At 44.7% G+C, this 13977-nt stretch overlaps 1 protein-coding gene across 4 annotated transcripts in view; it reads left to right on the top strand.

The window, feature by feature from the left end:
- ppip5k1a (diphosphoinositol pentakisphosphate kinase 1a) overlaps positions 1 to 13977 on the top strand; it is a 160231-nt gene that overhangs the window by 99854 nt on the left and 46400 nt on the right. For all 4 annotated transcript variants that reach the window (XM_078430059.1, XM_078430056.1, XM_078430058.1 and 1 more), the window contains exon 25: positions 9036 to 9129. In XM_078430059.1, the coding sequence (XP_078286185.1) occupies positions 9036 to 9129 (94 nt within the window). The remainder of the gene's footprint in view (positions 1 to 9035; positions 9130 to 13977) is intronic.

Raw genomic sequence — 13977 nt, 5'->3', positions numbered from 1 at the left:
ACACCAGGGCTCCCTTTTTCATGCATCTATCCCACACACTTTACAATTTTATAGCTCCTTTTTAACAGTGTGTCTAATTGTCTTCAACAATACTGTGCACTTGAAATTATTTGACTGCTTATTGCACAACAGTTGGACCTTTGGTAAATTATTCTCTCTGATTTTACTTATTACAATTCATTTATTACATACTTGAAGTTCTATTCACCATAATTTAAACGTTTTGCAGCACATTGATGCTTGGAATGCACTGCCATGAGTTGTGGAGGCAGTGGTTTAAGAGGCTTTTAGATCGGCACATGGATCTACAGGGAATGAAGAGATATAGATCCTATGTAGGCAGAGACTCGTTTATTTTTACGTCATGTTCAGCACGGACATTGTGAATTGAAGGGTATGTTCTTGTGCTTTACCTTTCTATGTTCTATGCTTTACTTTTTAAATGGCGATAGGGCCAGAGATGTTGATGTACTTAGTGATTATGGGTGTCTTTTTCTTTTACACCAGTCACTGAGAACAAATGTACAGATGTAGCAGGGTTTGAAAAGGCATGTGGCTCATTGACCTTCATTGCAGGAGGATGTCTTCCGACAGGGCCTAGGTGCGATGACTCCTGGAATAATGTGTTTTGATCGTTGAAAGAATGAAAGAGTGAGGTTCACCTGATTGTATGGTGGGCACACACAAAATGCTGGAGTAACTCAGCGGGACAGGCAGCATCTCTGGAGAGAAGGAATGGGTGACGTTCCGGGTCGAGACCCCTCTTCGGATGTATGGTGGGGCTGTTGTATGAGGAGTTATCATTGAACAGGCTGAATTCATTGGAAGGTAGACACACAATGCTGGAGTAACTCAGCGGGTCATGCAGCATCTCGGGAGAGAAGGAATGGGTGACGTTTCGTGTTGAGACCCTTCTGATTTTAACCAGCATCTGGAGTTTTTTTCCTACTGAATTCATTGGAGTTTGGAAGAATGAAAGGAGCTCATATTGAAACGTACAAAATGCAGGGAGGGGTTTCTCCCGGGTGGGGTATTGGAAGGAAATAGGTTTTAAAACCAGAATGACATTTGGAGAAAAACATTTAGGAATGAGCAAGAGGCCTTTTTTTCGATCATGAAGGACTGTGGAGGCCAAGTCTTTGAACATATTTTAAGAAGGAAAGAGATTCCTGAACACAAAAATAATGAAGGGGTGTGGGGAGAGAGAGCAGGAAAAGGCAGCTGAGATAAAAGAATTGACCATGATTGTATTGAGTGACAGAGCATGTTCAAAGTCCCCAAATTTTAAAACACTTTTTAATTTTTTTATTTCTTTTAAACTTCTGCTAGTTTGGATGTTTGTATCTTTCTAGTTAATTGTGTAAATGATCAATTTGGACAATTTTTCTTATTTGAATACATTAGTTTCAGGATGTGGCTGTCAGTGGAAAGGCTAGTATTTATTAAGTGGTGTTGCTGAACTATACTCTTATTCTTCTTGGTGATTAGTTATACCTGTTCAGAAGGCTGAAATCACGGACATGGCAGACTGGGGAAGTGTTTTCTTCCGCAATGAGTATTTGTGAACTATTTTGTTTTTACAGAGAGTGAGCAGGCTCTAGAATGTCCAACTGTAACATAACCACTGTAACTACTGTGCCCTCTAAGATCTTTCCATCTCTCGTCGATGTCTCATCAAAATTTCCATCATCATTCCTCATATCCAATGAAGTCAAGACCAAATTTTGCGTATTGGACTTAATGTTGAACCGCAATGCATATGTGTAATCTTATAAATAGGAATGCAGATGACCCAATGTAAGAAAATAACTGCAGATGCTGGTACAAATCGAAGGTATTTATTCACAAAATGCTGGAGTAACTCAGCAGGTCAGGCAGCATCTCTGGAGAGAAGGAATGGGTGTCGTTTCAGGTCGAGACCCTTCTTCAGACTCATTGATGTACTGATTTAGATTGTCATTTATAGTTTTAACCTAGAGAGCGTTTATGTTGATCTTGTAATTTATTCATTTTACTAATAACTGTAATTCCATCATAAGCACTGAACATCATAATCTGAAGAGTTCTACAGATGTTATTTTAAAATTCTCATCCTTGATTTTTAAATCCCTAAATCCCTAAGTAGGTACACCTCTGTCTGTCTCTGTGATATCCTCTATTTCTTGAGCTTTGTGATCTTTCTGCTCCTCAAATTCTAGACTCTGATCATCCCTAAATTTAATCACGCTGCTATTGACAGCTGTGACATGCTGCCAGAGCCCTGAACGGCAGATAACCCTCCCTAAACCTCTGTCTCTTTCCTATTTCGAAGATGCTCTTTAAAATCTCCATCTTTAACCAAGTATGTGTCCCAAGCTTCACCAGCCATTTCCTTAAATGGATCTGTGTAATTTATTTTGTTTTCCTTTGAAGTTCTTGGCATGTTTTTGTGATGATAAAGACGTTATATTAATGGAATTCAATTTATTCGAAGAATCTCAACTAAAATATTTTATCAAATATTCATAAACATATTTGAGGTATATTTTGGTTCAATTGTACTTTCCCCTGATTGTAGACTCTTGCATTTCAGATTCCTGAATCGCTGTGCAAACTTAATTCATTTCAATCTGAAGATCTGAATTTAAAGCTTAATGTTTTTTTGGTGTATCATTGCTGAAAGTTGTTTCCAGCGTCTTTGACTCACTGGGTAGCAGTTAGTCAGTTAATAAGCACCCAGTCTCTAAATCAGGGACTGAATTCCACTCCAAGATATAAATGAGTAATCTAAGTTGCATCTGGATCTGCATGTCATTGGGGAAGGCTACCATTTATGGCCCATTCTAACTGCCCTTGGGAAGGTGGTGGTGTCTCGCCACCTGAACTGCTCTAGTCCTTGTGTTAAAGATATTTCCACAGTACTGTTGGGTTTTGTACTCTGAGAAAATGAAGGACCACTGATGTATTTCCAAGATGGGGGAACCACTGGTGGTGTGTTCCCTTGAGACTGCTGCCCTTGTTTCTCTTGGTAGCAGAGGTTGCAAGCTGTTGCAATGGCCTCAGTGAGTAACTCTAGGCACAAGAAACTACAGGCACTGGAATCTGGAGCAAAACACATCACGCTGGAGGAGCTCATGGGATCAGGAAGCATCTGTGGTGGGAATGGTCAAGTTCTTCAGACTACTGTAATTCATCTTGCAACCAGTGTACATTGCAGGACTATATGCCATTGTAAACAATACTTGTTTAAGGAAGTGTATGATAATAAAATAGGTTAATTTGTTCTGGATAATATCAAGCTGAATGAAAGCTGGTGGAGTTGTACTTGTCCAGATAAGTGGAGAATATTCCATCATATTCCCAATGTGTGCTTTGTAATCGTGGAAAGATCTTTGGGTGTCTTTGGGTTCCTCTGTCCCTCTCTTCCCCTCCCCCTTTCCCAGATCTCCCTCTATCTTCCTGTCTCCACCTATATCCTTCCTTTGTCCCGCCCCCCTGACATCAGTCTGAAGAAGGGTCTCGACCCGAAACGTCACCCACTCCTTCTCTCCTGAGATGCTGCCTGACCTGCTGAGTTACTCCAGCATTTTGTGAATAAATACTTTGGGTGTCAGGCGGTAAATTATGAAGGATAGCCAGCCTCTGACCTGAATTGTATGTCTGTGACTAGTCAAGTCGATGTTCCTGTTGATGGTAAGGACCGAGGTGACGGTGACACCATTGAATGTCAATGGCAGGTGTTTGGATTGGTTTTGTTGGAGATTGTGTTGGTCCACTTTGCCACTTGAGTTGGTACTTTGCCACTTATCAAACCATTCCTGAATGTTGTTGAGGTCTTGCTGCATGCAGGATTTATTTTCCTGAGGAGTTTCAAACAGGATTGGATGTTGTACAGTTGTAACGGAAAGAAAATGATTGAAGAAGCATCCTGGGACGCAGGTCCGACTGACTCCTGTGGTGATATCCTGAGTTGGGTTGATTGGCCTTCAATGACCTCAACTATTCTCCTTATCTGAGGCGTAGCGCAATCATTAAAAAGTTTTCCCCTTATTGCCCATTGATTTCACTGTTACCTTGGTGCTTAATTTCCCTTTGGGGATGAATAAAGTTTTATCGTATCGTTTCGTAGATGTCATATTCAGTCAAATCTCAAACCACCCCTCTGCATTCACCTTTTTAATTCTTATTTGGAGCAAGGCTGCAATGTCTGGAATGAGTGGTTCTGATGGAACCCAAACTTGGCATTGGGGAGTAGATTGGTTGGTAAATGATGCTTGTCAGCAATGGCATTGATACATTGCTTCACTTAGCTGATCAAGAGTAGACTGCGTGCTAATTAACTAGATTGGGCTTGTCGCGCTTTGATTAAAAGAGTTGCATAAGCAATTTTTCACATTGTTGGGAAGATACCAGTGTTGTCATTGTAAAGATCTTTAGTACTTCATCCTGGTTTTGTCTGGTCTCGCACCCTATGCTGTGTCTAATGCTCTGAGCCATTTCTTGATATCACTCAGCATAAATCAAATTGGATACAGATTAGGTTCTGTGATGAATGGAAACTTGGGAGAAATCTTAGACTGGTATAAAAGATAGCTAAATCCCTTTCGTTGACGTCTTGTCTGCCTGATGCAATGATGTTCAATGATTCCCTGGCCTGAATGCCAAATTCCTCTGTGTCCCAATTATCGTTCCTCCCGGAAGCATTATTATTTGATGCAGATTGATCATCCATCTCGTGCAATGTTGCTGAAAGATTGTCAGATCAGCTTATCTCCAGGATATTGATTTATCTTTGATGTAAGATGTGCTGCGATAATGGCAGTGCTTCATATCACTGAAGCACCAGCAAACACTGCCATTCAAAAGTAGACACATTGTGGATGGTGATTTAAAAAAATTAGCTGATAAGTGGTTAATGAGAATCGACGTGAAAGATACACTATGTATTTCGGATTATAATTTAAACACCCCTCTGAAGGGGCAACAAATCAATGAAGACTCTTTAATTCAATAATTTTTTTAAAACTGCAGATGATGGAAGCACTCAGCAGGTCAGAAATCTGTAGAGAGAGAAATTGCTATTATTGTAGGTTGAAGATTGTGCCTGACTTGCTGAATTACTAGTATTCTTTGAATTTATGCTTTTTTATTTACAATTCCCCAATTTTGGATTGAGAAGGAAAACTTTGAAAAGTATCTGACATTCTCAGACCTAACCTGGTTCAGCAGAAATATTCTCGAGGCAGGAGATGCTCCAGATCACCAATATCCCAAATCGCATCATGTTATCTGAGACCCTGTATATTAATAAACTGGAATGGAAGAGATTAACTTAATTTTTTTTATCAAGTTGATTATATACACTGCTCCCTCTCTGTGATTTCTCCTGCCCTCCTATTCTACGACCACATTTTGACCCAGACGTTGGCCAAACTGATCTCCCAGTGGCCGAGCACTTCAACTCCCCCTCCCATTCCCAGTCTGACCTTTCTGTCATGGGCCTCCTCCAGTGCCATAGTGAGGCCCACCGGAAATTGGAAGAACAGCACCTCATATTTCGCCTGGGCAGCTTGCAGCCCAGTGGTATGAACATCGACTTCTCCAACTTTAGATAGTTCTTCTGTCCCTCTCTTCACCTCCTCCTTCCCAGATCTCCCTCTATCTTCCTGTCTCCACCTATATCCTTCCTTCGCCCCGCCCCCCTGACATCCGTCTGAAGAAGGGTCTCGACCCGAAACGTCACCCATTCCTTCTCTCCTGAGATGCTGCCTGACCTGCTGAGTTACTCCAGCACTTTGTGAAGACATCCATGATATCCATTGACCTCTTTGGTAGTTTGGTCAGCACTGATTACCAGGCACATCAGTCAATGAGTAAAATGTTCCACCATACTGTTCTCCAGCAGTCTCGGCTCTCATGCACATTCCATAATTTCTTGGAGTTGAGGTGGTGTTGAGCGAAGCGATTGCCGAGCCTGTGTTTGGTTTCGCCGATGTAAATAAGTTGACGTCTGGAGCAGCGGATGCAATAGATGAGGTTGGAGGAGGTGCAGGTGAACCTCTGTCTAACCTGGAAAGATTGTTTGGGTCCTTGGATGGACTTGAGGGGGGAGGTAAAGCGACAGGTGTAGCATCTCGTGTGGTTGCAGGGGAAAGTGCCCGGGGATGGGGTGGTTTGGGTAGGAAGGGACGAGTGGACCAGGGAGTTACGGAGGGAACGGTCTCCATGGAACGCAGAGAGGGGAGGGGATGGGAAGATATGGCCTGTAGTGGGGTCCCGTTGTAGGTGACGGAAATGTTGGTGGATAATATGTTGGATCCGCTGGCTGGTGGGGTGGAAGGTGAGAACAAGGGGGATTCTGTCCTTGTTACAGTTCCATGCCTTGGGCTTTCCATTTTGAAGAACACCAGCTAAATGGAATGTGGATCTGCATTGCTCAAAAGGTGCGTGTCTGAAGGTTGAAACCTAAGGAAGATCATTTAGAGGGGACACAGAATTTGCAAAGAAAATGTTAAGTACAGGTGTTAGTTTTGTATAAAGCATGGTTTGAAGTCAAGGACATACAGGCTTCAACTTGGAAGAAACACTGAGGGTGGCTCAGTGCCTCAACTGGTGGAACTGCTGCCTCTCAGTGATAGAAATCTGGGTTTGATCCTGACCTTGGCTGCTGTCTCTGTGGAGTTTGCACTTTCTCTCTGTGATTGTGTGGGTTTCCATAAGACGTTGAAGCAGAATTCGGCCGTTCGGCCCTTTGAGTGTGCTCCGCCATTCGATCATGGCTGATCTATTTTTTTCCCTTTCAAACCCATTCTTCTGCCTTCTCCCTGTAACCTTTGACGCCCTTACTAATGAAGAAGAGTGGATGTGGAGAGGATGTTTCCACTAATGGGAGAGTCTAAGACTAGAGGTCATAACCTCAGAATTAAAGGGCGTTCCTTTAGGAAGGAGATGAAGGAGGAATTTAGTTAGTTAGAGGGTGGTGAATCTGTGGAATTCTTTGCCATAGAAGGCTGTGGAGGCCTGTCGATGGATATTTTTAAGGCTGAGATAGATAGATTCTTGATTAGTACGGGTGTCAGGGATTATTGTGAGGGGGAGGGAGGCAGGAGAATGGGGTTAAAGGGGGGAGAGAGAGAGAGATCAGCCATGATTGAATGGCGGAGTGGACATGATGGGCCGAATGCTCTAATTCTGTTCCCATCACATATAACCTTATGAACCTGTCAATCTCTGCTTTAAAAATATCCATGTCTTTGCCTCCACAGCCATCCGTGGCAATGAATTCCACATTCTGGCTAAAAAAAATTATCCCTCGTCTATATTCTAAAGGTGTGTCCTTTTATTCTAGGGCTGTGCCCTCTGGTTCTGGACTCTCCCACTACTGCAAACATTCTCTCCACATCCACTCGATCTGGGCCTTTCATTATTTTGTCGTTTCAATGAGTTTTCCCCCAATCATCCTTCTAAACTCCAGCCCAAAGCCATCAAAAGTTCCCTTCGGGTGTTCCCGTTTCTTCCCACATCCCAAAGACATGCAGGTTTGTAGGTTAATTGGCCTTGGTGAAATTGCCCTTGGTGTGTGGGGAATGGATGAGAAGGTTGGATAACATCGAACAAGTGTGAACGGGTGATCACTGCTCAGCGTGAACAGGGAGCCAAAGGACCAGTTTCTATCCTGTATCTCTAAACTAAACGTGTATTTAGACAATAGACAATAGACAATCGGTGCAGGAGTAGGCCATTCGGCCCTTCGGGCCAGCACCGCCATTCAATGTGATCATGGCTGATAATTTTCAATCAGTACCCCGTTCCTGCCTTCTCCCCATACCCCCTGACTCCGCTAGCTCTCTCTTGAATGCATGCAGAGAATTGGCCTCCACTGCCTTCTGAGGCAGAGAATTCCATAGATTCACAACTCTCTGACTGAAAAGGTTTTTCCTCATCTCCATTCTAAATGGCCTACCCCTTATTCTTAAACTGTGGCCCCCATGTTCTGGACTCCCCCAACATTGGTAACATGTTTCCTGCCTCTAACGTGTCCAACCCCTTAATAATCTTATACGTTTCGATAAGATCCCCTCTCATCCTTCTAAATTCCAGTGTATACAAGCCTAGTCGCTCCAGTCTTTCAACATATGTCAGTCCCGCCTTTCCGGGAATTAACCTAATAAACCTACGCTGCACGCCCTCAATAGCAAGAATATCCTTCCTCAAATTTGGAGACCAAAACTGCACACAGTACTCCAGGTGCGGTCCCACTAGGGCCCTGTACCACTGTTTCTACTTTCCCTGTTTGCCTTGGTTAAAAGGGAATTCTCACTTCCTTCAGCTTACCATCAAGTAACTTGATTCCATTTGGAAATGTGGAATGTAGACTACATAATAATGAAAATGGAGTGATGATAGCCTTGCTGTTTAAAGTTTCCCAATGAAAATACCTTGATGTGATGAAGGATATATGGTACATTATTTGTGAGTCAGCATGGTTGTTGTATCTCCGAAATTGTTCGTCGTGGGATGCGGCAACTGTTGTCTCGATGATCACAGTGGTTAGCTTGAGTCTTCCTGTTTAGTTTAATTTAGATGGATAGGATGGATACGGGCCCTTCGGCCCACAGAGCCCGCGCCGACCAGCGATCCCCGCACATTAACACTATCCTACACGCACGAGAGACAATTTTTACAATTTTACCAAGCCAATTAACCTTCAAACCTGTACCTCTTTGGAGTGTGGGAGGGAACTGGGGCTCCTAGGGAAGACCCACGGCAGTCACAGGGAGAAGGAACAAACTCCGTACAGATAAGCACCCGTGGTCAGGATCGAACCGGGGTCTCTGGTGCTGTAAGGCAGCAATTCTACTGCTGTGCCGCCCTTAAACACTGCATTTTGTTTCCTCTGTCTGAAGGGGTTGTCTCTGTGGTTGCTCTCACCTTGTTCCTCCCGCTCCACTTGCTGCTGCAAGACCTTTTGGCAAAGCAAGTCTTTTCAAATCAGTCCCTTGAAATTGTCCAATTGTGTTCTCTTCTATGTAAAGCATCTCTCTTTTTGTTGCCAGGTGCTGTCGGAAAGTTCCCCCAAGTCCACTGGATACCGGCTCTTGATTCCACCATATTCCAGGCAGATCGCTGACTTGAAGCAGAGCGGACTAGGTAAGAGATCTTGATTTGCTGAAGTATCGAGAATGACAATTGTTATATGGTCTCACTATCCACAAGGTGTCAGAGATTGTGGGGAGAAGGCAGGAGAATGGAGTTCAGAGGGAAAGATAAATCAGCCATGGTTGAATGGAACAGTGGACTTGATAGGCTGACTGGCCTAATTCTGCTCCTATCGCTTACGAACTTATAAAGTGACTGTGCTTGCAAAGCAGACCCTTGAATGACAACATAAAATGGTGGTTCTTGTTATAAAGGAGATTTCAACCAAACTTCAGTGAGGAAACTTTCATCAGCATCAGGTTGAAGAGCGAGCCGTTCCTGATTCTCAAAATTCAGCTGGAGATTTGAGGCAAACCATTAACAGGACAGGGGGCACATTTGGATTTGGACATTAATTTGAGGATGATTTGACCCGTGGGACTGTAGACTCCATGATCTTCTTCTTGCGTATGGCGTGCACAGCCTAAAGTTGTAGGCCAAGGGTAGACATCCAGGCCAGGGCAGCAGCAGTTGCTGGGTGGATGGCCTTGATGCCAGCAGGGAAAAGCCTCTGAGCAGTCATTCACGATGTGCGGGATGTTCCGGTCTGGATATCCGCAGTCGCAAGCAGGGCTGTCTATCATCCCCCACTTGTGCAGATGATGGGCTGTTCTTGCATGGAGGGTGCGGATCCTGTTCAAAGGTTAGCCATTGCTTGCGATGGTGGTCAAATCCCGGTGGTTTCACAGTGGGGTCTGTGATGATCTCTTCGTTGTTGGTGTTGGCATCTTTCCAGGCTCTGCACCACTCAGTCTTGGGGTGAAAGTCTTCCAGGGATTTGGCTGAGGACCATACTTCACGATGGAAGGTGGGATTGACCTGGGTAGCTCTTGTATGACTGGCACTAGGAAGATGGGCTGGATGGCCTTCTGTGCTGTAGGTTTTCTGTAATCCATTTCTATGCTACATCTAAGACGGACACAAAAAGCTGGAGTAACATAGTGGGATGGGAAGCATCTGTGGAGAGAAGGAATGGGTGACATTTCAGGTTGAGACCCTTCAGACTCTGATATTTTTTTTTTGAAAGGGGGAGAAACATGCAACATCCTACATTTTATAAATAAGAACAGAAGAGAAAATATAATTATAGACTCTGTTATAGTTAGAATCTTGTCTCCAGCTTTTTATGCCCTGCAGGAATAATGTCAAGGCCGCTGGAAGTGTCGGATTAAGATGCACCATCGTGGAACATTGGGGAGATAAAAATAGTATAGCTTTTCATTAGATGAAGATTAAGAGGAGCTTTGAAATAAAAGTTAATATTTTGCAAGATAAATAGAGCAATTTGCCAGTGGTATTAATTTAATACCTGAGGGGAAAAATACCAGATCTTTGAAGGAGCTGTGAGATTAGGAAGATATTTTAATGAATGGAGTGTACTGGCAGAGTCGAGAAACGCAAAGTTAAGGAAGAAGTGGAAGCTCTTTCATAACCTAGATCAGACTGTTTCTAATTATTTAAGCATCTTGACTGCATTTAGAAGTAGTTATTGTGCCAAATACATCACATAATTGCATGATAACACTCCCTGTAACTGAATATCAGGGAGGTTAGGCTTCTGGGCTTTTTTTAAACTTTGGGAGTACAGGTGTGGAATCTAGAATGAATGTTTTATGACTATTAGTAAGTTGAGCCTTTCTGGTTCCCAGTAAATGTGAGCTTATACCAACTCATTGGGTGCAATTTGATGCTTGCAGCCAGTCAGGATTAGGGTTGCCAACTGTCCCGTATTAGCCGGGACATCCCATATTTTGGGCTAAATTGGTTTGTCCCGTACGGGACCGCCCTTGCCCCGTATTAGGCCCGGGGGGCACTGTAGGCCCCGACAGTTTAGGTCCCGACAATCCAGCATGCCGACATTTTAGCTCTGGACAGTCTAGGTGCGGAGGCCTGGGCGCCGCCTGACGGTGGTTGCATTGCAACCCGCTTCCCGGCCAGGGCGGCTGCCATTGGTGGAAGGGGAGCACGTGGCCGCTGGCAGGGTGAGGTCATGTGGGCCGCGGGGCGGTGACGTCACCTTTGGATTTAAAGATACAGCGCGGAAACAGGCCCTTCGGCCCACCGGGTCCGCGCCGCCCAGCGATCCCCGCACATTAACACTATCCTACACATACTAGGGACAATTTTTACATTTGCCCAGCCAATTAACCTATATACCTGTACGTCTTTGGAGTGTGGGAGGAAACCGAAGATCTCGGAGAAAACCCACGCAGGTCACGGGGAGAACGTACAGATGGCGCCCGTAGTCAGGATCGAACCTGAGTCTCCGACGCTGCATTCGCTGTAAGGCAGCAACTCTACCGCTGCGCCACCGTGCCGCAAGTCCCACCTTGTCCCGCATTTGGGAGTAGGATAGTTGGGATAGACACAAAGTGCTGGAGTAACTCAGCGGGACAGGCAGCATCTCTGTAGAGAAGGAATGGGTGACGTTTCGGGTCGAGACCCTTCTTCAGATTGGTCAGTCAGTCAGGATACATGGTGTGGCATTTGGAACAGTGTGGGATAGGAAGTGCTGCTGCAGGGTTGGAGTTAACCAGCATTCATTCTTCAGCAGTGCGTTACTTCCCATGTTACTGGGCTATGCCACCTGAGAATGTTTGATGCAGACATGAGATGCCTGGAACCGCAGGTGTTGGTAGCCCCTCCTTTGATAAACACAAATAAAATGGAATTAAAGATGTTGTAATAATTACTTGGCTTGTTATGCTGGCGCAGCGGTAGAGTTGCTGCCTTACAGCGAATGCAGAGCCGGAGACCCGGGTTCCATCCTGACTACGGGCCCATCTGTACGGAGTTTGTACGTTCCCCCCGTGACCTGCGTGGGTTTTCTCCGAGATCTTCGGTTTCCTCCCACACTCCAAAGACGTGCAGGTTTGTAGGTTAATTGACTGGGTAAAATGTAAAAATTGTCCCTAGTGGGTGTAGGATAGTGTTAATGTGCGGGGATCGCTGGGCGGCGCGGACTCGGTGGGCCGAAGGGCCTGTTTCCGCGCTGTATCTCTAAATCTAAATGTGCACACTTGATTAAATTGATTTGAGAGATAGAGTATCATAATCATAATCATACTTCATTAGCCAAGTATGTTTTGCAACATCCGAGGAATTTGATTTCCCATACAGTCGTCCCAATAAAAAGCAACAAAACACACAAAATACATTTTAACATAAACATCCAGCACAGTGACTCCTCCACATTCCTCATTTTAATGAAAAGTGAAAAAAGAAGTTCAATCTCTTCCCTTCTTCCTTCTCCCGCGGTCGGGGGCCTCGAGCCTTCTGTTGACGGGACGATCTTGGCTCCCGTAGCCGGCGGTTGGGCCTTCTGCATCGAGGCGATCAAGCTCCCACATCGGGGTGATCTCCGTTTCCCCGCTGGGCGATCGGACCCCGAGTCGGGGCTGGTTGATCCTCCTACTACTGTGGAGCTTCCCGACATCAGTCCCTACCCAAGACTGCGAGCTCTTTGATGTTGGAATCCACAGGCCGCGGTTGGAGCATCGATCCCAGGCAAGGGATCGCAGGCTCCAGTGGCAAATCCACGGCCCCGCGGTGGGGCTCAAAGTCAGTCTCAAGCAAGGCCGACAGCTTCATGATGTTAGGCCGCAGAGCAACCGGAGATACGATCCGGAAAACAATCGCATCTCCGGCAAGGTAAGAGATCGAAAAATGTTTCCCCCTCCCCCAACCCCCACATAAACAAACTAGAGAACATTAACACAAACTTTTTAAAACACACTAAAAATCACAAAAAAGACGAAAAGACAGACAGACCATTGGCGAGGCTGCCATCGCTGACGGCGCCACCCGGTGGAAACAGGCCATTTGACCCACTGAGTCTATTATGACTATTGATCAGCTGCCCTGCTAGATATGAACCTCTGGTTCTCGATTACCCTATTCTGGGCAAAAGACTGCATTTACCCAATCAATTCCTTGCATGATTTTGTACACCTCTATAAGATTACCCTTCGTCCTTCTGCTCTCCACGGAATAAAGTCCTAGCCTGCTCAACCTCTCCCTATAGCTCAGTCTCTCGAGACCTGGCAACTTCCTATTAAATCTTCTCTGCACCCATTTCCTCTTTCCTATAAAATGGTGACCAAAACTGAAGACCATATTCTAAATGTGGCCTCATCAATGTCTTATACAACTGTAACATGGCCTTCCAACTTCTATACTCTTATCAGTGTCAGTTTATCTAAATAGAAACACAGAGCCATCTTGGAATCTGTATCTACTCTTGATTTATTTTTCTTCCTGCACACCAAGTCCACAAATGGGAAACTGTACAAGGATTTAAATTGTCAATTTTATTTTCCATCTCATTTTATTTTCCAAGAAGGGCTCTGTGAAAAGAAAATACAGAACACTGCCAAACCCCTCATTCTTCATGCAGCTGCCAAAGTGGAATGCAAAGCCTTGTTTAAGCTTTGGCACTCTGTTACACCCTTCTGGGGTTTTAAGCTGCCGAGTGAACGGCAGGATAGAAGGATAGCATTGTGGAGTGCTCTTTAGGCTCTTTGTTCTTGAAAATTCCTGGATAAATACATCGCTTGCATTGGGAAGAGGCTTTGGTCCTATGAGTGCTATTCATAGAACAGCGATCAATGGTCAAAGTATTGTGTGCCAACGGAGGCTCGGGTGGTAAAGGCTGTGCCAGTCTTTAACAGCGAGCAACAACTCCAAGTGACTTGGCCATAGATCCTGTGGCCCGAGGTTGAAAAAACAATCCGGCACACTTCATCAGTGGTTCACTGGCTTGGCACATCCAGAGCTCTGAAAAAAAGGCAAATTCTAAGA

The sequence above is a fragment of the Rhinoraja longicauda genome, chromosome 38 (genome assembly GCF_053455715.1).
Source record: "Rhinoraja longicauda isolate Sanriku21f chromosome 38, sRhiLon1.1, whole genome shotgun sequence".
NCBI classification, from domain to species: Eukaryota; Metazoa; Chordata; class Chondrichthyes; order Rajiformes; family Arhynchobatidae; genus Rhinoraja; species Rhinoraja longicauda.
Note: the sequence above shows the minus strand (reverse complement) of the source record. Positions and strands in the feature narration are given on the sequence as shown.